At 36.6% G+C, this 23,617-nt stretch overlaps 1 protein-coding gene across 1 annotated transcript in view; it reads left to right on the forward strand.

The window, feature by feature from the left end:
• Nucleotides 1-23,617, forward strand: part of NR2E3 (nuclear receptor subfamily 2 group E member 3) — a 109,757-nt gene that overhangs the window by 22,144 nt on the left and 63,996 nt on the right. The window contains exons 3-5 of the mRNA XM_044076354.1: nt 805-908; nt 1,034-1,288; nt 21,048-21,229. Coding sequence (XP_043932289.1) covers nt 805-908; nt 1,034-1,288; nt 21,048-21,229 — 541 coding nt within the window. The remainder of the gene's footprint in view (nt 1-804; nt 909-1,033; nt 1,289-21,047; nt 21,230-23,617) is intronic.

Genomic DNA, 23,617 nt, shown 5'->3' on the forward strand with positions numbered 1-23,617 from the left:
TGCTTCATTGTTTCTTCCTGACTTCTCCACTTCATATATTTTGATTTTGTTTTCTTATTCTAATACATGCCATTTTTATTCTGAAGGATAGATCCTACTTGGACTGTGTAAATTCCTATGGGATATGTAAAAGGTCATTCTATTATATTTCTATACTATCTTATTTCATGCACATGCATGTTAATGACTTTTAGTTTCTTAATGGATTCTGGTGTATATCATGGAGAATTATTATATCCTTGATCTGAACTGCATCTATCTTGATTATGACCTTATGAAGCTGAGGACTTCAGATCTGCAGGGTTTTACTAACTGTATTTATAGAAGGATAATAACTTATTTTCTGCTGGTGATGCTTCTTTGCATAACAGCATCCCAGCAGCCTTCCTTAAAGCTCTATCACATTGCTTTCTAACCATTTTATCATCTAGTATGACTAACTCTAAGTCACTCTCATCATTTATTATTGCTTCTGTACATAATAACTACATGACATTTTTTTCTGCACTTAATCTAGGCTATATTTTCAGGGCATAAAATTGCAAAATATTATTCATACTTGCTGATTCAGTCAAATGGTCAGTCTCCAGAATTCAGTGACAGTACTGAATATTTACGTTTACTTTTAGTCCATAAAAAGTAATGCATTGTCCACAATAGTTATAGATGTATTACTAAAAAATATTAACACTGCTTCTGGACTTATTTTATTAATGCATCACTGGTGTATAAAATGATGTATATACTAATCTTTTTTTGACTTAACCAAAGAAAATTATAACTTTGTATCTCTTTACATCACAGATGTCAGGCTGGAACAGGTATGTGCCCGGTAGACAAAGCACATCGTAACCAATGCCAGGCATGCCGATTGAAGAAGTGCTTGCAGGCAGGCATGAATAAGGACGGTGAGTATAGGATTAATGTGGAACTGCATCTCAGCAGTTTTCCATATTAGCAGTGTGATATAATCTTAGTCAAATCACTTTCAGATGACACTGACACCATCTCTTGTTATTCACCTCCCCCTCAGCTGTACAGAATGAGCGTCAGCCTCGTAGCACAGCCCAGATCTGCCTGGAAAGCATAGAAAGGGACACAGAGAAATCAGACCACATTACCACCACAAGGGAGACAACCCCTTCTTCTTGCACCCTAAACCAGAGGGCTTCTGTCCTCTCTACTATGTCTGTTCAAGGACAGAGGCCTAACAGTCCACCCAACAACCACCGTTTCATGGCCAGCCTGATGACTGCAGAGACCTGTGCTAAACTGGAGCCTGAAGATGGTCAGTGTAATAGCCTGATTATGTCACTTCATTTATTTATGGTTAAAAAAAAAATTCTTACTTTTTTGCATTCCCAGTTAAAAACAAATTTTTTACTCTCTTGTTGCACGTTTGTGTGTGTGTGTGTGTGTGTGTGTGTGTGTGTGTGTGTGTGTGTGTGTGTGAGTGTGTGTGTGTGTGTGTGTGTGTGTGTGTGTGTGTGTGTGTGTGTGTGTGTGTGTGTGCGTGTGCATGTATGTGTGTGTATACACATATTTTTTTGTGTTAAATGAGTTAAACTTAATTGTAGTCTGTATGCTACAGTTGCAAATTAAAAACAGTATTTTTAAAATTTGAGTCATTTAACTCTGAAGTCTTCTGCAATAATGACATTATAGAATACACCACAAATATCTATGGTTTAAAGTGAAAATAACTGAAGTACTAAATGTCACTTAAACTGTAAAAACACTGCATATTGCCATTGTTTTATGTATGAATTCTTTAACTTTTAAGAAAGTGAGTAATGAACACAATGTTAATGAGATACTCGTGAGGGAACATTCTTAAAAACAGAAACAGATGCTTTGATTTGATTGCTAGAAGAGTCAGATGTTGAAAATACAATCATTTGACATATAAAACAGCAGTCCAATATTCTGCATGCTGAAGATGTTTAAAATGCTGATTTTCAAAATATGAGTTAAGAAAGGAGTATATGAAATAGTTAAAGAACAGTTTCAATGAAAAGGATCACAGTGCTGTTAAAGTGTGTACCATTCTGCTTACAGTATTTATTAGAAAATATTGCTTTCAACAAATTTTCATATACTGGAAAGGCCTGTTTATTGCTTTGTATTTTATTTGCATTATTTCAGTTTGTTTGCTTATTTAACTGGTTAGGGAGAATAATCCAATCACACCCTTTCATTTATGTATTTGAAACAAACACAGTAGAGAATGCAGTTCCCATATCATTTGTACTCCATGACATATTTGGTGTATACCTGGCTACACTTATGTTTAAAACTGCAGTTAGTATAACTTTCTACATCAGGTTCTAAAATATTACAAATATAGTTAACATTTATTACTGAATAAATTATTTTTACTGAACTATGAACTACCACACTTAAGGTAATATTTTTTATTATTTTTTTTTCCTATTAGCAACACATCTTCTGCAGCAGTTCCCATGGGTTTATATCAAACAACTTCAGACCTTGTTGTTTATTTGTTCTTGCTAATATTATTTCTGAAAAGCAAGAGAATGATTGAATGTTATATGATCTCACAGAAACAAAGGCAAATTGCTAACTATTATTCCCAAATATATAATTAATATATTCAGCTTTAACTAATTTCATAATGATGAAATACCGGGTCTGTATTAGAACAACGAAGTTTCAAAACTTCGAATGTTCTAATATCGAACCCTATTCAGAGAAAGCTTAAAACATCGAACATACATTACAGCGAATTTTTTCCCAGGGAAAAAATTTGCTGTTCCAAAACACATACACACAACACAAGCACAGTAAACAAACAGCAATCCACACACATACAGCTAAAATCTTACACTAACCCTACACTAAACTATGCACAGACCACTAACTATCCGCTTACCTTAACCCAAACCCTAACCCTAAGGTCCATCACTATCGTACACTCACCTCACCCGCACCCTAACCCTAACTCACCCAACCCGCCCTAACCCTCATATCCACACAATCGCACACATACCTAACCTGCACCCTAACCCTAACTACCCTATCCCGCACTCAATCACACACTTACCTGAACCTGACCGGTAACTTTCCATCACAGCGCTGAAAATACCGATTTCCTGTTGCTTCGATATTTTCGGCTTTTGCTGAATAGGGTTCGATATTAAAACATTCAAAGTTTTAAAACTTCAATGTTCTAATATAGACCCTGAAATACCAACAGAGGATGATGAGTAATTCTTCTTTATTTGAATATCTTCTACCCCTTAAGAAATACTGTCCTGTTTATACCCATTCACATTAGGAAATCTCTCTTTTCATCCAAATTTTAACTGCAATGATCAGTCTGCCTGTCTGTCTAAGTACCTATCTGTCCACTTATTCTGACTTCTGTGAGCAGTCTGTTAAAGGTGCACATTTCCTTCTTTATAATAAAGACAGCTTATTGGGTAGTCACTCATGTTACCCTGGTGTGTGTGTGTGTGTGTGTGTGTGTGTGTGTGTGTGTGTGTGTGTGTGTGTGTGTGTGTGTGTGTGTGTGTGTTCATGTATGCTGTGTGTGTGTGTGTGTGTGTGTGTTCATGTATGCTGTGTGTACGTGTGTGTGTCTGTATTTGTGTTTGAATAGTTATGCATGTGTGTGTGTGTGTGTGTGTGTGTGTGTGTGTGTGTGTGTGTGTGTGTGTGTGTGTATGTGTGTATCTGTGAGAGTATATGTATGTTCAAGTGAGTGCTTTTGTATGAATAAGCATGTGTGTGTTTGTATTTAAATGACAGATAATCAGTTCTGTAAGTTTTCTAACATAAAACTCATATGTGCATCTCTCTATTATTTTACTATGTTTAAGATTAGTGATTTTGCATTATGCATCCTACATACATGCCATATTACTTATATTTTCAGAAAACAGGAGGCTTTTATTAAACTGTGGGTTTCATGTCCAACAGCACTTAAAAGAATGGCATCCATTCTTTCTTCAATGTTAATCTCACTTGCCCCCCCAAAAAAAGTTCTAATATTTTACAGTATTCTTTCAAGGAATACATTTTCACATGAAATGCAGTTTCAAAGTACCAGCAATTCAAACCTGATTCTATGGCACAGAGGGATGCAGCTTTGACTATAACTCAGATGAGTTAAGATCTTTTAGCAGCTAAGTTACTGGAGGAGACATGGTGGGTGGTAGAAATGAGTAGCTGACAATGGTTCACATAACCTGGGATGAAAGAGGAGGTTTGGCCTGCTCTGCTACTGCGCTGGCCTGCAGTGTATGAGCCAAGAAGGTGTTCGCTTGGTAGCCTTCATATGCTGGGATGTGAACATCTGCAGAGGAAGGCATTAAAGATTGTTGCACATACTAATGTGCATTGCAGCTACCAGAAGAGCTTCTCACACTTGGCCTTTAGGAGAAAAAAATGGGCCTATCGATCATGGAGGATGATGGCTGCCAGGCAACAATTGATTAGATCATTGAAAAAAGTACCAATAGTTCCCATTTTCTTTTTTTGTTATAGTATTTCATTCGGTTTAGTGAAAGTGCTGAAATTCTTTAGTTTACTCTCATGCTCATCACCATCAGAAAAGTTTTGTAACTTAGACTAAAATTCAAACACCTTAAATGATTTAGTAGCTTTAATAAGTAATCAAAATTTTAAGGAACCAGCATCAGGAGAAAATGATATGTACAGCACAGCTGCTTAGAAACATCTAAATGCACAGAATAGGAAAAAGACAAGACATTTTAAGGGATGACTGAGAATGATCCTGAGCTATACATTATGCACAATTTTGACAGATCTGAAGCATAATGTACAATCCAGGCTTATCTCTAGAATAAACAGAATACTACAACCATGTTTCTGCTGCCTGTTTTCTCCAGGGCCTATGGTTCAGTTCTAGCTTATTGATACTTGTTGTATGCATTTAGTCTGCGTGTTCTTCTTACGGCTGAGAGAGGTTTTTTCTGGGGATTTCAAACTCCTTCTACATCCAAAAGATATAATGCTTAGGTTACTTGGGAAAGCTAATAACATAAATTGTGCCTAGGCTTGTATTGTGGAGTTTGTCTTCATAGTGCTTCCCTTTTAAATGAAACTTTGAGTCAGTGGGACTGATGCAGCTGATAAAATATATCATACAATGGAGACATGTAAGTAAGTGAAAGGGAGCTATAAGCCTGTCTGAAAAGCATTACTATCTGGTATAAATGCCAACATTACATACTAGAGGGAAATGTCAGCCAATTCAGAAAATAAAAACCTCTCATTCCCCCAAACTATTATGATCTTTGCACTGAAAGGAACTTGCTGTAATTAAAATAGCCAGAGCAAATTCATAAATGCAAATGTACTAGTAAACATTTGTCTGTTCCATGATGTAACACACAGGAAGTACCAGCAAACGATTACAATCAATGAAATGTATTTTAAGAAGTATTATTCTCCTATGCTGACAACATTCAAAAAAGAGAGCTATGCAAACTGCACTTTTGCCAGGTGGATGAATGTCATAATATCTCTGACATGCCTGCTAGCATATTACACAGACAGCTTAGCTCATCAGAGAGTACTGAGAGGGTTGTAATAGGGTGGAAAACATCCCTGTCGGGAACTCGTTTGATAAAGATTTTTTGGCAGAGTGGGACAAATGAAATGAGCAAGTCATCAAATTGTCCTGTGTTGAATTATTGGTTATGTATGCAGAGGAGTCTTTGATGGACTCTCATAAGCCTCAGATGTTATTTGATAATCTGTCTTTGTCTTCTGTGAGAGACAAAACAGAATGATAATGATCTCTGCAAGAGTTAACACAGAAGATGATTAGTAAACAAAGAGAAGCAAATTATAACAGGGATTTTAAACACTGCAAAAACAAAACAGTCGTTTCTGCCATTTTGAGTTTCAGTAGTAATGCAGAGCAGAATGATTGATCTGAGTTTCAGTGATGTCAAGGGCCACATCAAAGGAAACTATCAGTGCACCAGCTTTTTTTAGAGGTGGAGTTTGCACAACAGCAGCAGTGTTCTCTGAGATTAGAGGAAAGGAACAGTCAGCCATCAAAAAACATACCAAAAGGAAATGTTTTGTCCCCCCCTTCAAGAACAATTACAAACCAGATCAAAGGGGGAACCACTGTTGAGAATGCAATGTGCAGGGGGTAGATGTAATTCAAAAAAATTTCTGGACTTAAGTGGTGCAGTTACCTCTCAGAAAGAAGTATTGGCAACAACAAACACCTCAGAAATCAAGACAGAAATGACCATATTGGTAAATTTGCCTGTTATGCCTTTTGATTTTAAAATGTTTCATCTTTCTTCTAGGAAATTCAATTCTGTTGAAACTGTGTTTTGCAAAAAAATGTTTTTCTTTTTTTCCTGCCTGTAGAGTGAGCTTGAGAGATTCTATAGGTTCATAGGTTCATAGGTAAGTACTAGGCTATTGGCCCTAGGGCCTCTACAAGCCTAGCCAAAAAGGTACCCTGGCTTTTGCCACCAAAGAAAATTATTTTCCTGTGCCCCTGTCAAGCAGAACCACAGAAGTGATCCCCGGGGTGAATTTCCTATTACCCATCCAGTCATCAAGATTTTTCTTGAAGAGTGCTAATGAGGAGCTTTGTTTGATATAGACAGGTAGTTTATTCCAGAGTATGGGAAGTCTCTGGGACAGGAATCTATCCCTCCAGCATGTTCTGTTTATTGTGGTGACAAGGTTTAGGTACCTAGAGCGTGTAGCTCGGAGGGATTGGGATTTCTTTAAGTGGAGCATGTCCAACAGCTCTGGGTTTGACATAGCTTTGTATGTTAGGCAGAGATCACCCCTGAGTAGGCGATATGCAACGGAGTAAAGCTGGAGTTTTTTGAGACAGTCGGCGTAAGGCATCTGTTTGAGGCCAGTAATTCTCTTTGCAAGGTATTTTTGGGGCCTTTCCAGTTGTTGTAGATGTCTTGTGAGGTACATACCAAAAGGGGTGTTGTACTCTATAATGGGTCTAATGAGTGATGAGTAGAGGGGAACAATGACCTCTTTTTTTCTGGATGAGAAACCTTTTGTGATGAGGTGTGCCACGTAGAAGGATTTCCTGACCACTGTGGCGATGTGATTATCAAAGGAGAGACTACTGTCCACCTGTGTCCCAAGGTCTCTTATCACACTTTCGGTGTTAAGTAGACTACCGCCTATGTGGTAGTTCATGGGTACAGAGTTTTTACCAAAGGGGATGACAATGCACTTTTTGGCATTGAGCTTGAGACCATGTCTTTGACACCAGGCATCTGTCTCAGTGAGGCCCTTTTGGAGGATGTCCACATCGTTAGGAGTTTTGATTATGGCTCCTAGTTTGCAGTCATCTGTGAATTTAGTTAGCCAAAGACCTTCTGTGTTAGCCTGTTCTTCAGAGAAGTAGATACCAAACAGGAGAGGACCCAGGATTGAACCCTGTGGTATTCCACTTTTCACTGGTCTGAAGTCTGATTTGGAGTCTGCTACTTTCACAGTGTGGGTTCTGTCAGTAAGCCAGTTGGCAACCCATCTTGTGACATAGGGATTTATACCTAGTTTAGTGAGTTTATCTATAATTCCAGAGTGGGGGATGGTGTAGAATGCCTTGGTGAGATCTAGATAGCTGAGTGAACCACCTTACCCTCATCTATGGCTTTGGTGGCTACTTCTATCAGGTTTAAGAGACATGATCTGCCTTTTACAAACCCAAACTGTGTGGGGTCCAGAGTTTGGAGATCTCCAATGTCTTTGTTTATGAGTTCCATGATGATACGTTCCATGGCCTTGCAGACCAGGCTCGTCAGGCTAATGGGGCGGTAGTTCCCAGGGTCTGTTGTGGCCCCCCCTTTGTGGAGTGGGATAACTGTTGCGGTGCGCCATTCAATGGGCACAAAGCCTGAGGTGAGGCTATGATTGAACATGATACTTAGGTGGGGTGCCAGTTCATTCTGTAGTTCATGTAGAAGGCAGCCTGGGATGTTGTCAGGTCCCATGGATGCTGTGTTCTTGGCTTTGGAGAGTGAGGTTTTTACCTGTGCAGCCATGATTACAGGAACTTTGCATTCTTCCGGTGTAAAGATGGGCCCTTTAGGGGGTGAGGGGGGGGGGTAAAGCTTTTACCAGAAAAATCAGTCTAAACATGTTCCTTGGTAACAAAGGATAGGAAAGTGTAATAATAACAATAACACTGAATAAGTCAAATGTGTTTAATCCACTATTGCATCCAGTTATAGCTGCTTTTTGAAAAATGTGTGAGAAAGATACTAGCTATATATTGGCAACAAAATGTAAGAACAAAATGTATAATTTAACACAGGATGGGAGACAGGTATTGTTTTCTTTAGACATTGACATCAATATTAAACTCATAAAGTCTGAAAGGGTGAGGAAACTGTAGTTATGAGCACTATAGACTATAACAGAAGGAGGTTAGAAATCTTAAATGACATCAAGTTATATGAAAACAAATCTGTTGTGTTTAAAAACTACAGAAAGATTGATATAGGGCAGTCTCACGCAAGGCTTGATACCTGAAGATCTGTATACTTTTTTTTCAGCTAGCAGATCCAGTGATTGGGATTATTTCTGGTATCGCTAAAATACATAATGATTTAGCACAGCCCCCATTAAAACCAACTGTTGCAGCCAGGGGGTCTAAGATGGACTCTATTGATGTATTCATAGATCGAACTATAAAAGAAATAATGAGAAAAATAAATCATATTTGAGAGATTCTTTTAATTTTATTCAGAGTATATCAAACATAGAAATTGCTAAAAATGAACCATTTTGAAAACTGATGTGAAATCTCTTTATACTATGATTCTCCAAGACATAGGGGTAGAATGGGCTTGTAATATGTTGTTAAAAGACAATGATTATCACTGTGGGTTTTTAATTTAATGTATGGAAGTAGTATTGCAAATATTTTTGTTCTGTTTTTTTTAGCAATATTTTCAATGATAAGTGGGGGTTAACATTGGGAGCAACCATGGCACCAAATTTTCCAGTTTAGTAGTGGCTTTTTGGGAAGAATCCATTCTTTGTGAGCATGAGTTCTTTACTAAGGTCAGATTTTATCGTCCTTTTATTGTTGACATTTATATGGTGAAGAAAGTAGCCTATAATGAGTTGGAAGAGTATGATACATATTAATACTCATACCAAGTTTTTAAGAATTTATCTTTAACAGTGATAATCAAACTATCAGTTTTCTTGATACCTGAGTAAATAAACTTTTTGAGAGAGAAAATTAGACATGTGTCATACCAAAAATGCATCCAGCAATGTTTTATTGCACCACAATAGTATGCAACCCCCATGTAAAACAATGTGTGATTAAAAGTATGCACGTTGGGGAACTTCTAAGATGGCTGCACACTAGTCAACATATTAATTTTAGCTCTACCAATATGAAAAAAGATACTGAGTGATAAGGGCTAGTACTTCTGCCAGTTTTAGTAAAACTGAATTCCTGGCTAATAAATTTACTGTCTGGATGCCAGCAAAGAAGAAGATTAGAGAGCCTGAAAGAAAATCAACTGGCAAAGGTAAAGAGAAAACACAAACTGGGAAGAATCCTGCAGGTTTTCATAAAAAGGCAGTTCAAGTCCCAGCTTTGGTGCAACAGATAGCATTTTCTAATTTAGAGGAAAAAAAAATAAATCAAATATGCTCATAACCGATTAAAATAAATTAAATTTTTAAAAAAGTATATTATCTCAAATAGTAAAAGGATGGAAAAAAATGAAGAAACTATAAACAGCTATTTGGATAAACATAAAACTACAAAAATCATAGGTCAAAATGAAGAAAATATTGGCTGAGTGTGAGACTTTGGAAGAAGAGCTGTTTCAAACAATGGTGGAGTTAGATAACAGCATGCAGAGAAATCCTAAGATTTTTTGTTGTACCAGAGAAAGTGGATGAAATAGGTATTCCACAGCAGGATTTGTTAATTAAAAAGGCATGCCATGTGTATACAAAATCTGTATTACTAAAGATGCAATCATACCAGCGAAAGAGTTGAGCCTGACAAAACTGTGGCATTAGGGCAAAGTATTAAAATTGGAGACAATAAGAGTATTTGTGGAAAATGATTATTCACTGTGCACTAGGCAGAAGAAAAGCAGATTTATCCCACCAATTTGGGAATGCTGAGAGGCAGATGTGCGATTCATGCTGCTGTCTCCAACTGTCTTCAAAATATTTTTTTCCTAGAGTATCAAAAGTCATTTTTTGATACAGAACAGACTAAGGAAAAATACAAAAGTTTGTCAACAGAAAGTGAGCCATCAAACAGATGGGGACTCAGCTTAACATTAGTTTGATAATAAAGCTCATAGAGGGACTTTGCCAGTGAAACCTTTTCTAATGTCGCACGGCAAAATGCTTGAGAGACAGAAAAAAAGCATAAGAGTTTACTAGAACAATCAGAAGTACCTAAGCCTTGAAATGGAGTCTGGGGTTTGGGAGATGGAGATGAACATGAAGAAGACCAGCAACACTGCAATTAGTGAACAAATGTGAAATTATGAAGCATTTGTAAAATATTGATCTACAATAAAAAGTAGCTGTGAAAGACTAGACTTTTGTTAGCCTTGTGTAGGAACTGAAAAGCATATACCCCTCTTAATGTCATTAATATTTGGAAGGACACTAAAAGGAAAAAAAAGAAAGTAACTGTAAATAAAACAATTTTGTGCTGAACAGTATTTGTATAAAACATTTCATGATATAAATTGCATGTTACATAGTAAAGCATTTTCAGTGACTGTGTAAACAAGACTTTTTTCTTTTTTAGGTTTAAGAAATGTAGGCATTACAATGCAAAAACAGAAGAAAGACTGGGCAAAAGCATATTTAAGTTAATATGTTGCAATCCTGGCCTTTTTGGGTGGCAAATGGGGAGTAAAAGTGAACTGATTATAATATATGTAGAGTTACTTTTGAAGAGGTGAATGTATGGATTAATGCCCTTAGCTTACTCTAATAACAGTTTTTGTGTATAGAAGTGGGATTTAAAAACAAGAAAATAATAAGGAAAACACTGTGAAAGTTATGAAAAGTTTTCTTTTAGTAAATAAATGTTCAATGTAGGTTGAGAAGTCTGCAGCTGAGGCAGCTATACATTCTATTCTTATGATTCTATGGAGATGAGCTGACTAGAGGTGAAGGCAATCCATCTTGAGAGGTCTTAACATTGTTTTCTGAGAGAAATGTAAAATTAAAAGGTACAAGTGTAAGTACTTTGTGAAAAATAATCTCTGAAATTATTGGAAGTAAATAAGAAATAGCTTTCCTGGTACCTAAAAACATCAATGCAATTACTATAGCAGTGTATAATTTAGTTTTATTTAAAAACATCCAGTGTACTTTCTCATAAGGCTAAAAGTAAATGTTTTCTGAAAACATACACATTTTTCACATCTGGGAGGAAATAAAGATAAGACAAGAACAGACAATTTGTGTAAGTAGGAGCACAGGCTGTAACATGCACCTTAGGACAGATAACCTTAATTTTTGCTTAGGTAATCCCTGTGGGTGCAGCTGTCAATTTGGGACTATTGTTCCTATCAGGACTGTTAAACTTCATTATTTGAAAATCTGCATAGTTTAGTGTGATAATAGCTTATGAGGTTGTTCTGGGGGTGTATTTTTTTTTTTTTTGTTTGTTTTTGTGTGTTTGAAGGTTTTCATTACAATAAAAAGTCTTGTAAAATGTGACATAGGTTCAAATGGAGATGATGGGAAACAATTGTATAAAAACTCAACTTGCCAAAAATTAGTGGGTGCATGCAACACAAAAGTTGCAAAAAGACTTTTAAAAAAGTTGTCACATATATAATAAGTAGTAAAGATAACATCTTATAATAGCTGTACTATCCATATTATTTTGTGATGTGAATGACCTTACAGGTGTAAACAAAAATATATGATTTTTGCCATGGGAGACACATTTGGAAAGAAGTGAGCATGTGAATTTGATAAAGAAAGAATTTTAGGATGGATGTTCAGGAGAATATCAGGGACAAAGGAAATGGGGAATACCTATACTAATTGCTAGAGGATTTTCAATCTAATAAAGTGCCTAGCTTTGGATTTTTGTGACTTTGTTGCAGTAGTTTGTTCTCTGGTTATGTTATCTTTTTTATTACTGGAATATGCTTAATTTGTGAAGACAGAAATATCTTCAAAAGTTATAGCTGTGGGATAAAATGAAAGTGGAGTTTCAAAACAGGGCAGAAATAAAAGAAAAAGAGATATAGTTACGAAGTAATAAGAATTATTTAGAGGGGCTGACAAAGGTTAAAGTATTACAGAATAAGGGGAATTTCACAGAACAAGAAGATGTGCAACTGCATAGTGCTAAAGACAAAATAAGGGAGTATATGAATAATATGCATGAGTTTAGAAAGATTGCTGTAAAACAACTGTTTTTTTAATAATAACTCCAGACCACAAAAGCTGTTAGCATAACAGCTTAAGTGACAGAAAGTAGAAATGGTTGTTGCCAAACTTAGGGAAGCCTGTAACAAGAAAAATAACCAGTGATCCTGTAGATGTATTAGAGATATTTCAGAAATGTTATGAAAATTTGTATAAAGCAGAGAAATGTGGAAACCAAGAAAGAGCACAAATGGAGGTCTTTGTTGAAGACTTAAATATGCAAAGGTTAGAGGTAGATGAGGTGCAACAATTAACAGTTAGAAGGGGAGTAGGTAAGATAAAAATGGAAACTCTCCAAGAATAGATGGTATTTCTGTGGAAGTTTGTAAGCTAGGATGGAAGAAAGTGATAAAGATCTGTCAGGTTTTGTTTAACAGCAATTTAAAAGGAAGGGAACCACCAACATCATAGAAGAAAGCTGTGGTGTCTGTAATACCTGAAGACCATAAAGACCCATGATACCTAACTGCATATAGGCCCATTTCAATTTTAAACTGTAATTATAAAGTGTTTGTAATAGATAAAGGAATGGGAAAGGTGTTGCCAAAATTGAAATATGTGGATTAATGTGGGTTTGCAGAAGGGAGGCAAACATTTGACAACATTAATACAACAATGATGATCCAGATGGAAGTATAATTTAAGAAAATACCACTGTTGCTGGCAGGTCTTGCTGAAAAAGAAAACACTTGACAGAGTAAGCTGAAGTTTTATGACTAGGTCAATGGAAGCATTTGCAATCCCTGATACAATCTTCTTCTTCTCCTTTTGGCTGCTCCCGTCAGGGGTCACCACAGCAGGTAATTGGTCTGAAGAATGAGTGGCAGTAGAGTTTTATGGAGTCGAGTTGGCAGCCCAATGCACAACCTTCCTCAGAAGACACACATACACATATACTTACACCTAGGGCCAATTTAGAGTGTCCAGTCCACCAGCAGTATGTCTTGAGAATGTGGGAGGAAACTGGAGCACCCAGAGGAAACCCACGCAAACACAGGGAATGATACTGTATGAGGGATCGGAGGCAAAAATTAAAGTGGGAGGGTTTCTGTCTGATAATTTGTGTCTGAAAAGAGTAACCAGGCAGGTGTCTTCTTTCCCCTTTGTTTGCATAATATTTAGAACCATTTGCAAAGAAAATAAGGAGCTCAGATATTCAAGGATATAATTGGTATGGTAAACAAGAAAAGTTGGCTTTATTTGCAGATAGTATTATTTTGTACCTAATAAAACCAAAAAACGACATCTCTGTATTGTGGAACATTTGAGACAGTGTCATTTTTTTTACAATATAAAATTGATGAAGGTAAAACAAAGGCAATAGCTGTAAACTTTGCACCAGGACATGAATTGGTTCAGCAATAACCACATTTATGGAGACACAATAAAATGAAGTATTTAGGAGTATGCATTAAAAAGGATTCTGTTATGGCAGCTAAGGAGATGAGGGAAGACACTAAACAGAAGATAATACAAAAGCTAAAAAAGTGGAAGTTATTGTTTATGGAGATGGACAGCAAAATACAAGCATTGAAAATGTTTAGTCCCTTTAGTTTTATGTATTGCATATTTGTATCAACCAGAGGAGAAGTTGTGAACAGTAATTAATAAACAGCTGAGTGATTTTATCAGGAAGGGAAAAAGGATAAGGATTAAATGAGATAAGCTGATCTTCCAAACAGAACAAGGTGGTTTAGGATTACCTGGTTTGAAGGGATATTTTAGAGCTACACAGTTAAGGCTCATGTACATAACACATGCAGAAAGCTATAATTCAACCTGGAATGAAATGATGAAGACGTGTGTGTGTGTGTGTGTGTGTGGGGGGGGGGGGAATTCAAGAAATGAGATAGTGGAATTTTCGGTGTAGATCTTTAAGGAGAACAACAGCCATACAGAATATATATTCATAAAGCAGCAGGAAGTATTCTAAGAACTAAGCCAACATGAAAATGGAGAAAGGAGATTTTGCCAATAGAGATGATTGCCATTAGGGGTAGAGAGAACAAAGTCTAGAAGAGGAGGTTTGCCTGAAAGTGTTTGCGTAGGTATTTTTATACTTCAAAGATACAAGGTAGGTGGTTCCAGTCACAGGTTCAGCCAAATTGTCCTGACTAGCTGCAGTTGTGATTATTTTATTTTATTTTACATTTGTTTACCGGGAAAGTCCAACTGGGCAGTACGCATTTTCAGCAAAGGTCCGGGGAGAAAAGCTCTACATAGTAAATAAATGCATGCAATAAAAGTTTGTTGACAAGGAATAATTATATAATGATACAGAGAATGGCTTACATATCACATCACATAAAGCTCCACATAATAGGAAAACTATATGCGTTAAAAGTTTGTTGACAAGATAATAAAAAAAAAAAATATGAATTACTTTATTGTTACTATAATTACTACAGTGTGATACGTTTGGATTTTAATTTGACTGGTTGTGACATTTTTTAAGTTTTTAGCACTTGTAACATATTTTTTAAGTTTTTAGCACTTGTAACATATTTTTTAAGTTTTTAGCACTTGTAACATATTTTTTAGTTTTTAGCACTTGTAACATATTTTTTAGTTTTTAGCACTTGTAACATATTTTTTAGTTTTTAGCACTTGTAACATATTTTTTAAGTTTTTAGCACTTGTAACATATTTTTTAGTTTTTAGCACTTGTAACATATTTTTAAGTTTTTAGCACTTGTAACATATTTTTTAGTTTTTAGCACTTGTAACATATTTTTTAGTTTTTAGCACTTGTAACATATTTTTAAGTTTTTAGCACTTGTAACATATTTTTTAAGTTTTTAGCACTTGTAACATATTTTTTAGTTTTTAGTACTTGCTGCCCCATCTAAACATGGCAAACTGCATCTACTTATCACACCACAGATACAAGGATGTAGTAATAATTATACATTGCCAGGGGCAAGATTTAAATAAAGTGTTTGTATCGATTAGTTACTAGTAGGATAGGAATACAGCACATAAGCTATAAGCTGTTAGCTACCAATAGCAGTAGATATGCAGAAGAGGTATGAAAGATAAGACTTATACTGTTGTAGACTGGATAAACAGTTTATGACATACATTTATGACTCCAAATTGAGTTAATTGACATTGATCTCTGTGTTAAAGCATATAAATTCTGCATGTCATGTAAAGAGGATTTAGATCTGATGAACTCAAAATTTTAAGGGCGAAAGTGGTCATCTATTTGTTTTTCAATAAAGATGTTTTGATTTCTAAAGAAGTTATAATTGCTTGATTACTCTGAAGTCTCAAATGAGCCTGTCTACAGTGGATGGTTCTTTTATCCTGATGTTTTAGGATTCTCAACTAGCAGCTTTGTTGCTCACAAGTACCAATTTTCCTTGTGGTCTATTCATACCTCTCAACTGTACAGATTTTCACAGAATGTCTAGATTTTTGCCTCATATTTTTGGAGTGTTTCACATAGAATTGTGTTTTTTCTGGCAAATCACTGGCAAATCAGGGAAGGCTGAAGTCAGACAATAAAGACAGGTATTTGAATTTCAGACTTCATGCCCTTCAAAAAATTCATGCTAAAGCAAAACCTGTTGCCGTCTCACAGCAAGACATTCTCCGGTTCGATCCTCGGCTGGGGTGCCTTCTGTGCGGAGTCTGCATATCCTCCCTGTGGTTGCGTGGGTTTCCTCCAGGTGCTCCAGTTTCCTCCCACATCCCAAAGACATGTTGTAGATGGATTGGACACTCTAAATTGGCCCTTGGCGTGAGTGTGTGCGTGTGTGTGCCTTCTGTGGTAGGTTAGCCGCCGGGCTGGCAACTCGACACAGCAAAACTCCACTGCCAATCATGAGCAGACAGGTGATCCGCTGTAGTGACCCCTAACCAGGAAAAGCTGAAAGAAGAAGAAGATATAACTTTTTAAACAATTTAGTTATGTAGAAAGATTTCAAATACATGTATACAGTTTCACTGCATATAGCAATATATTCTCTGGAGTGTATGAAATTATGCATTTTCTCTTGATGGCACACATTCCAGCAATATTTATTGCTTAAATAAATAATGAATAAATACATCTGTGACCAAAACAAAGTGCTGAAGATCATTTGTGGCAACTGGCAACACTGTGAAAGAACATTTTACAATAGCTATAGCAAGTATGTTATTGGGCGGCCACGGTGGTGCAGCAGTTAGCATTGCCGCCTCACAGCAAGAGGTTCCCTGGTTCGATTCTTGGCTGATGCGGAGTCTGCATGTTCTCCCTGTGGTTGTGTGGGTTTCCTCCAGGTGCTCCAGTTTCTTCCCACATCCCAAAGACATTCTGTAGGTGGACTGGACACTCTAAATTGGCCATAGGTGTGTGTGTGTGTGTGTGTGTGTGTGTGTGTGTGTGTGTGTGTGTGTGTGTGCCTGTGCCTTCTGTGGAAGGTTGGACACCATGCTGGCAACTTGGCACTGTAAAACTCCACTGCCAATCATGAGCAGACAGGTGATCCGCTGTGGCAACCCCTAACCGGGAAAAGCTGAAAAAAGAAGAAGAATAGCAAGTATGTTATTGAACAAATGTAATTGCAGTATCAGACATGCATAAAATGAAATGAAAGAATTAGTAGTATAACTGCTAAATGAGACCAAAGACGTATATCTCTTTACTTGCATAATATGTCATTTACAACTTGGAAGTATACAATTGCAACATCTGAAACCATGAAAACCTTTTAAAAATGTCCTTTTGAAAGGTAACACAAAATAAAACAATCAGATTAGTTGGAAAGGCTCACTGACAGAGTTCCATTTCCCAGAATTTCACCTGTTTGGAAAAAAGATGACATAAGCACCATATTCAGCAATGTTTAGATATTAAATGAAATCTGCATTCTTTACTTAATATTCAATTTATCATTTTCAATTAATCATGTTCATATACTGATTAATTCATTAGTAAGTGCATAAATTATATAAGTAATCAATAATGCCTACAAAGTCAGGTGTTACAGGAAAATAATGGATCACCCAGGAAAGTTATGAGGCCCAAAGTTGTAGGTGTAGGGCCTTCCTACCCCTGGTAGGTCCATTATTCCCCTGTAACACCCACCCTGGATGGCAGTATTGTCCTTAGAAATGAGATATTTGTTAAATAGGATATACATTTTTTTTTGCATTTTTGGTGCAAAATAGTTCCGCCACTTATGTCTCAATGTTGCCATGGGCTATATAGTTGTCAACCAAAAGCGAGTCAACAAATGATGACTTTCAACAAAACAGCATTTGAAAAAACAAAATACACTGTGTGTGTGTGTGTGTGTGTGTGTGTGTGTGTGTGTGTGTGTGTGTGTGTGTGTGTGTGTGTGTGTGTGTGTGTGTGTGTGTGTGATCTCAGAGTTAGAATATATAATTAGTAGAGGTTGTGGAGGTGTGCATTGTACTTCCTGAAAATAAGTCAGTTGGGTATGAGACACTGAAGTGCTGTCATCATTTATGCTCAGCTGCCATGTTTTTTATTATAAAAGTTACATGTCTTTTAAAACTAATGCTGAATCCTTACATTCCTGAGCTGACCAATGAAGTAAATAGTCTTGTAAGATATAGCAGCTTCTGGCATAGTGTCAGAAGTTGGATTTCCTCAAGGAAAGAAAACCGAGAAACACCTTCACAGGGTATGCAACTATGTCATAACACCGCAAGTGATCCAAGTGCTTAGAGTTAAAGTCTTTAACCAAAAAAAAATGTTTTGCATTGCAAAGTCCTCATTTTACTGAATTTAAATAATTTAGCCCAATAAATACTGAATTTCTGCAGGCATGGTGAAGTTCAATTCACCAGAGCCATTTGAAAACCCTTTGACCTGTTTGGAGTCAGATTTATACAATTTCATGTAACAACAAAACTGGGCAATAATTTGAAGAAATCCAGGTAAACAAACTTTTATGCCATGGACAGAGAGGGAACAATGGGACAATATCTGTATGACTTCCAAGTATTTAACAGAGTCCAGAAGGTTTAGGATTTTTTCTTGGAAGTGTTTGCCTAAGTATTTTTATAACCCAACAGACTTTAGAGAATTTTTCCTCAGATAGATAGCAAATGCTGGGTTATGATGGGAATGAAAGTGATAATTAGGAACATATTTTTTGAGATGGAATGAATTGGAAGATTTTAAAAATTCTGCTACAAAGAAATGTTGGAGAAGCAAATGTCTGTAATGAAGGGAATGATTCTTTTGAGCTGGGATGCAGGATTTGAATTCCCTAGACATAGTAAGACCTTGCTAGGTTTAATGATATTGGCTTCCAGAGAAACAGTTACTAGAAAATGGAAATTAAAATTTAAAACAACTGTAATTGAAGTACTGAACATTTTAAAGGAGACAAAGAAACTGGATTTGGCATATTTAGAAAAGGGAAGGCACAAATTACATATAATAAATGGAATTAGTTGGAACAATATATGCAGAATAATGTTCAGGAGCAGGAATGAGGTTTGAGGGAAGGCAGGATATGAGCACTTTGTGCTAATTGTTAAAAAGAAAGAAAACATATGTAATATATAATGCATGACTATGACAAATGTTAATATGGTTGGTTTTATTTTCTATTAATGTATGAATGCCTGTTTCTTAAGTGATAATTTAATAAAAGAGTTTAAAATAACTTTAGAAAAAGTAAGCCTGATTGCCAAAGAAACTGAATTATTAAAATGTCAAAATGCAGACAATGGCAGATGATGTGTGTGAGGTAAAACACAAGGTGAATGGCAAGTTTTATAAAACACATAATTCCAGTCAGACAGAAACAAGTGTTCGAGAAGCAGACTGACGCCTGGCACAAGGTGTGACTATTGCCCTAATGAGTCACAGCAGTTTGTTGCATGTAGTAGAAGGAGTAGAACTTGAATAAGACTGGCCATCTTGATGTTATTTGTAAAACAAAGCAGATTAAATGAGCTGTGTCTAAAAATATGAGTAAGATGTATTGGGTTCATTTACAACTTTGTGGGATGAAGAAGTTCACTGGCAAGTTAAAATTCCTATAAATGGAATTCTTATGAGTTTCAAGATAGATATAGTCCTGATGTTACTATGGTATCATGTGCAACATATAGACATTTCTCAAAATGTCCATAGCTCCTTGAAGCAAAAACTGAAACTCGTAGTCCTGCAGCCAAACTCAGAAGCATTGGTAGATTTCTAACCATGTCAGAGTATAATGGGCACAAGTCTGAGTTTTCAGTTTGTGTGTTGTGTGGTCTGTACATAAATCATCTGCTCAGCAGAGCTATGGCATTAATTGCTAGAATAAATTAAATAATTTATGATATGTTTGTTGAATTTGGCCTGCTTGATTTTAAATCAGTAAAAATTAAGTTAAAACTGAATGCTATTCCAAGCAGTTTGACAATCCAAAGGAGGGTGCAGTTTCCTTTGCTGTTCAAAGCTGAGACAAAACTTAAATGAATGTAAATTTTTCAATTTATTACAAGTATAACTGAACCATCTCGGTATGCTCCTATGATCCCAGTTATTAAAAAGAAGGTTCAAGTCAGAATATGTATTGATTTAAAAAAGCTCAGTGATGTAGTAGTGAGAGAAAAGTTCATATTACCTACATTGGAAAAGAGCTAATGCAAAATAGTTTTCCAGACTTGATGCTTCCAGTGGATTCTGGAAAACACCATTAAAAAGAGAAAGCAAAAGCTGACAGTTTTCATTACCCCAATGAACCATGATCCTACATCCTACAAACTAAAGATGTCACCATAGGTCAAAGCAATAGATGACATATCTAGTTAGATCCTGATATTTATCAACTTGAATTGAGTGTTCCAGAAAAATGGCCAAATGAATTTCAGCTGGGAATAACCAAGCTGATGGCTGGGAAATCCATTCCTCTATCAATGGCAAATCTACTTCAACCAAATATCTGAGATAAAGGTTAAAGTCCACCTTGTAGTGACAGACCATCTACTATTCAGCCATTGTAATCAAGTGCGACTGCTTATGTTACTGATCTATCAATTTTGTTTTGCCTATGGACTGCAAAAATTATAATGTATGTCATAGTTACATGTCTCAAAGTTTTCCTTTTCCAGTTCAAATAGTCCTTGTGTGTCCAGAAGTAGAAGAGTTATTTGTATTTCTCAGAGAGATTAATCATGTGACCGAGATACTGATTCAGTTATGTGAAAATTAACTGTACGTTTAATAAATTTCCATATACTACAGTGCTGTTTGGTCAATGATTTTATGATTGTATAGGTTCAGATAAAGATACAGGCATCTTAACTGATCTAGACCCTGATCAGATTGATTGCATTTATGGCTTTATTTGATCAGTGGCAATACAGCGGAAGCTAAAGTCATCTGTTCATAATTGTTGCTGCTAGCATGGCTGGCACTCTTGTATGGATTATTCTTGTAAAAGTTTGGTTTTAATGAGTTTTTGGATCATTATTTTCAAACAGTAGATGTGGTATTTGATATATGTACTTTAGATTATTATGTTAATACTGGAGATTATCTCTAAATCCTAAAATCAACATTGGGAACAAGAGGAAGGATATCAGTTTGATACAATGTAACAGAGAAACACTTCCTTAAAATTCTTCTCATTTCCTTTTTTTTCTAGTGGATGAAAATATCGATGTGACTAGTAATGAACCAGAGAGAAGCCCACCAGACTACCAGATCTCCTCCATTCCACCATCCGGTCTTGAAAGTGTGTATGAAACCTCAGCCAGACTTCTCTTCATGGCCGTAAAATGGGCTAAAAACTTACCAGTGTTTTCTAATCTTCCATTTAGGGACCAGGTTAGTCCTACCAACACTAATGTTTGCACTGTCATTGGTAAATGACACTCTTTACAGAAGTTATACTTTAATTGTTCTTCTAAATGAAAAGCTTATAGACTGTAAGCTGCTGTACTTAGATAAATTTAATAAAATTAATAAAAACACCCCAAAACAAAACAAAAACAAATCAAGCCATAGGATAAGAGTAACCAGGCCTTAATCAGGTAAGAGTAAGTATATGATATCTTTAGCTGTGCTATTTCAAATTTAATCTGGTAAGGATGCTGTGATGATGTCAGGTATTGCCAGATATTCCAGGAGAAGTAAGGCAGTGGATGTGTAACATATGTTAGCATAGCTAGCTAGAATTTTGTAAAGAATTATATATCATTTGTATATCAAACTGATTTGTACAGATGCTTGTGTTGAAAATGTATTTGTAAAGCTGTTTGTGTTAAAAATGTACCAACAGTGGATCATGCTGGACAGAAAAGAAATCCACCTGTACATCAGACTGTACAGTAACCGTTGAAATGAATATATTGTAACAGAGGATACTGGAAGAGAAGAAATTATTCTCAGTACAGCTAACTTTGAAAATAGTCTGAAATTAAATTACTTGGTTCAGGCCATAAAGATTGTATCTTATAGTTCTGATTGCAGCAAGAGACAAAATGTCTGTGAAAACCAGGACTAGGAATCCTACTGTATTGTTCTTAGGGATGAACTAATTGCTACCCTGGAAGGGTAGACATTTTTGAAATGGTTTTATAGCTTCCAGATGCTATAATACATCTTAGCAAAGTTCTATGTGTGTGTATTATGATGCATATGTGCTAGATTCTGGTTCAGTTTCTCATAAAGGGGATAGTGTGGGAACCAGAAGTCAGAAGACTAGATGTGTGTAATGTCATTCTGTAAGCCAGCACTGAAATGATGCTTTAATACTGGACGAAACAGTAGTCTCAGGGCAGTCTGTTTGTGAAACCTGGCAAAGAAGGATTACACAACCACTTCATCTTGCCTTGTTCTAGTAAGTGAAATAGGGGACAGTAATTCTTTAGATCAGTCAGGAAAATATAGTGAGATTAGTTAAGTATTATTTTCTGTATCTGTGCGAATCTTTCCATCAGTGTGATTTTTAATATTTCCTGTAGCTGAAACTCTGATGTTTACAGTAAATAGATTTTTAGTATTTTCATGTTCTTTTATTATTTATTATTAAATATATTTAAACTTTCCATTGTGGCTGGTCTTTTAGAGAATATTTTAACATTTGAGAGTTTGTTTGTTTCTTTCGGCTTTTCCCGGTTAGGGGTCGCCACAGTGGAACTCCGGTTCGCTAATGATTGGTAGTGGATTTTTACGTACTGGGTTACCAGCCCTGATGCACAACCTTCAATGAAGGCACACCCCATTCATGTATGCCTCCACACAGAAGACGCTCTAGCTGAGAATCGAACGGGACAACGTCTTGCTATGAGGCGACAACACTTTGAGAGTACTTATATTTATTTGGTGACACTGTTGCTGCTCCTGAAAACCTTGCTGCATTGGTCAAACACTACCATTTGTCTTACTGTTAATTTTACTGAGTATAATTAGGTACCCTTGTAAGAGCTTTAGAGTAGCTGACTTTGGCGTGTTCTGGTGGCAGTATCTACCTTATAGTCTGGGCAGATGGGGCATAGCTTGTGAATCTGTGCCAGCCTTTCCCAGGTGTGTGTGTGTGTGTGTGTGTGTGTGTGTGTGTGTGTGTGTGTGTGTGTGTGTGTGTGTGTATGAAAATCAAATCCCAAGGAGTGTGTGTGTCAGCTACTTGGAGCAGCGACCCAGAGCACTGGTTTCACAGAAAGGGTGTGGAGTGGTGGAGGACTTGCCTTAGAATACTCTTCTGAGGACCCAACTCTACAGTTGTGGTCAGTGTGGAGTCTTATTTTGTGCCTGGTGAGAGAGAGAGAGAGAGAGAGGGGAGGGGAACCCAACCCCAGGATGGGAGTGTGTTCTTTATGTGCTCTTAAGAGAAAGTGTGCTTGGTGCAGAGAGCTGCATCTGTAAATACTATGTGTATCTATTTTTGGAACAAGTGACTGCCCCTCACCAGTGTCAGTGATGAGGATTGAGGCTCCTGGATTATTGGCCTAGAGGAGGGACGTCACATATTGGTGAGCAGTGGTGGGATATTAATTGAACTTCTTTAGCCTGTCTTCTTCTTCTTTCGGCTTTTTCCCAGTAAGGGGTTGCCACAGCAGATCACCTCTCTGCTCATGATTGGCAGTGGAGTATTACGGTGTTGAGTTGCCAGCCTGGCACCCAACCTTCCACAGAAGGCACACACACACACACACACACACACACACACACACACACACACACACACACACACACACACACACTCGCACCTAG

The sequence above is a fragment of the Protopterus annectens genome, chromosome 7.part0, assembly GCF_019279795.1.
Source record: "Protopterus annectens isolate FY-2018-M chromosome 7.part0, PAN1.0, whole genome shotgun sequence".
Taxonomy (NCBI): domain Eukaryota; kingdom Metazoa; phylum Chordata; order Ceratodontiformes; family Protopteridae; genus Protopterus; species Protopterus annectens.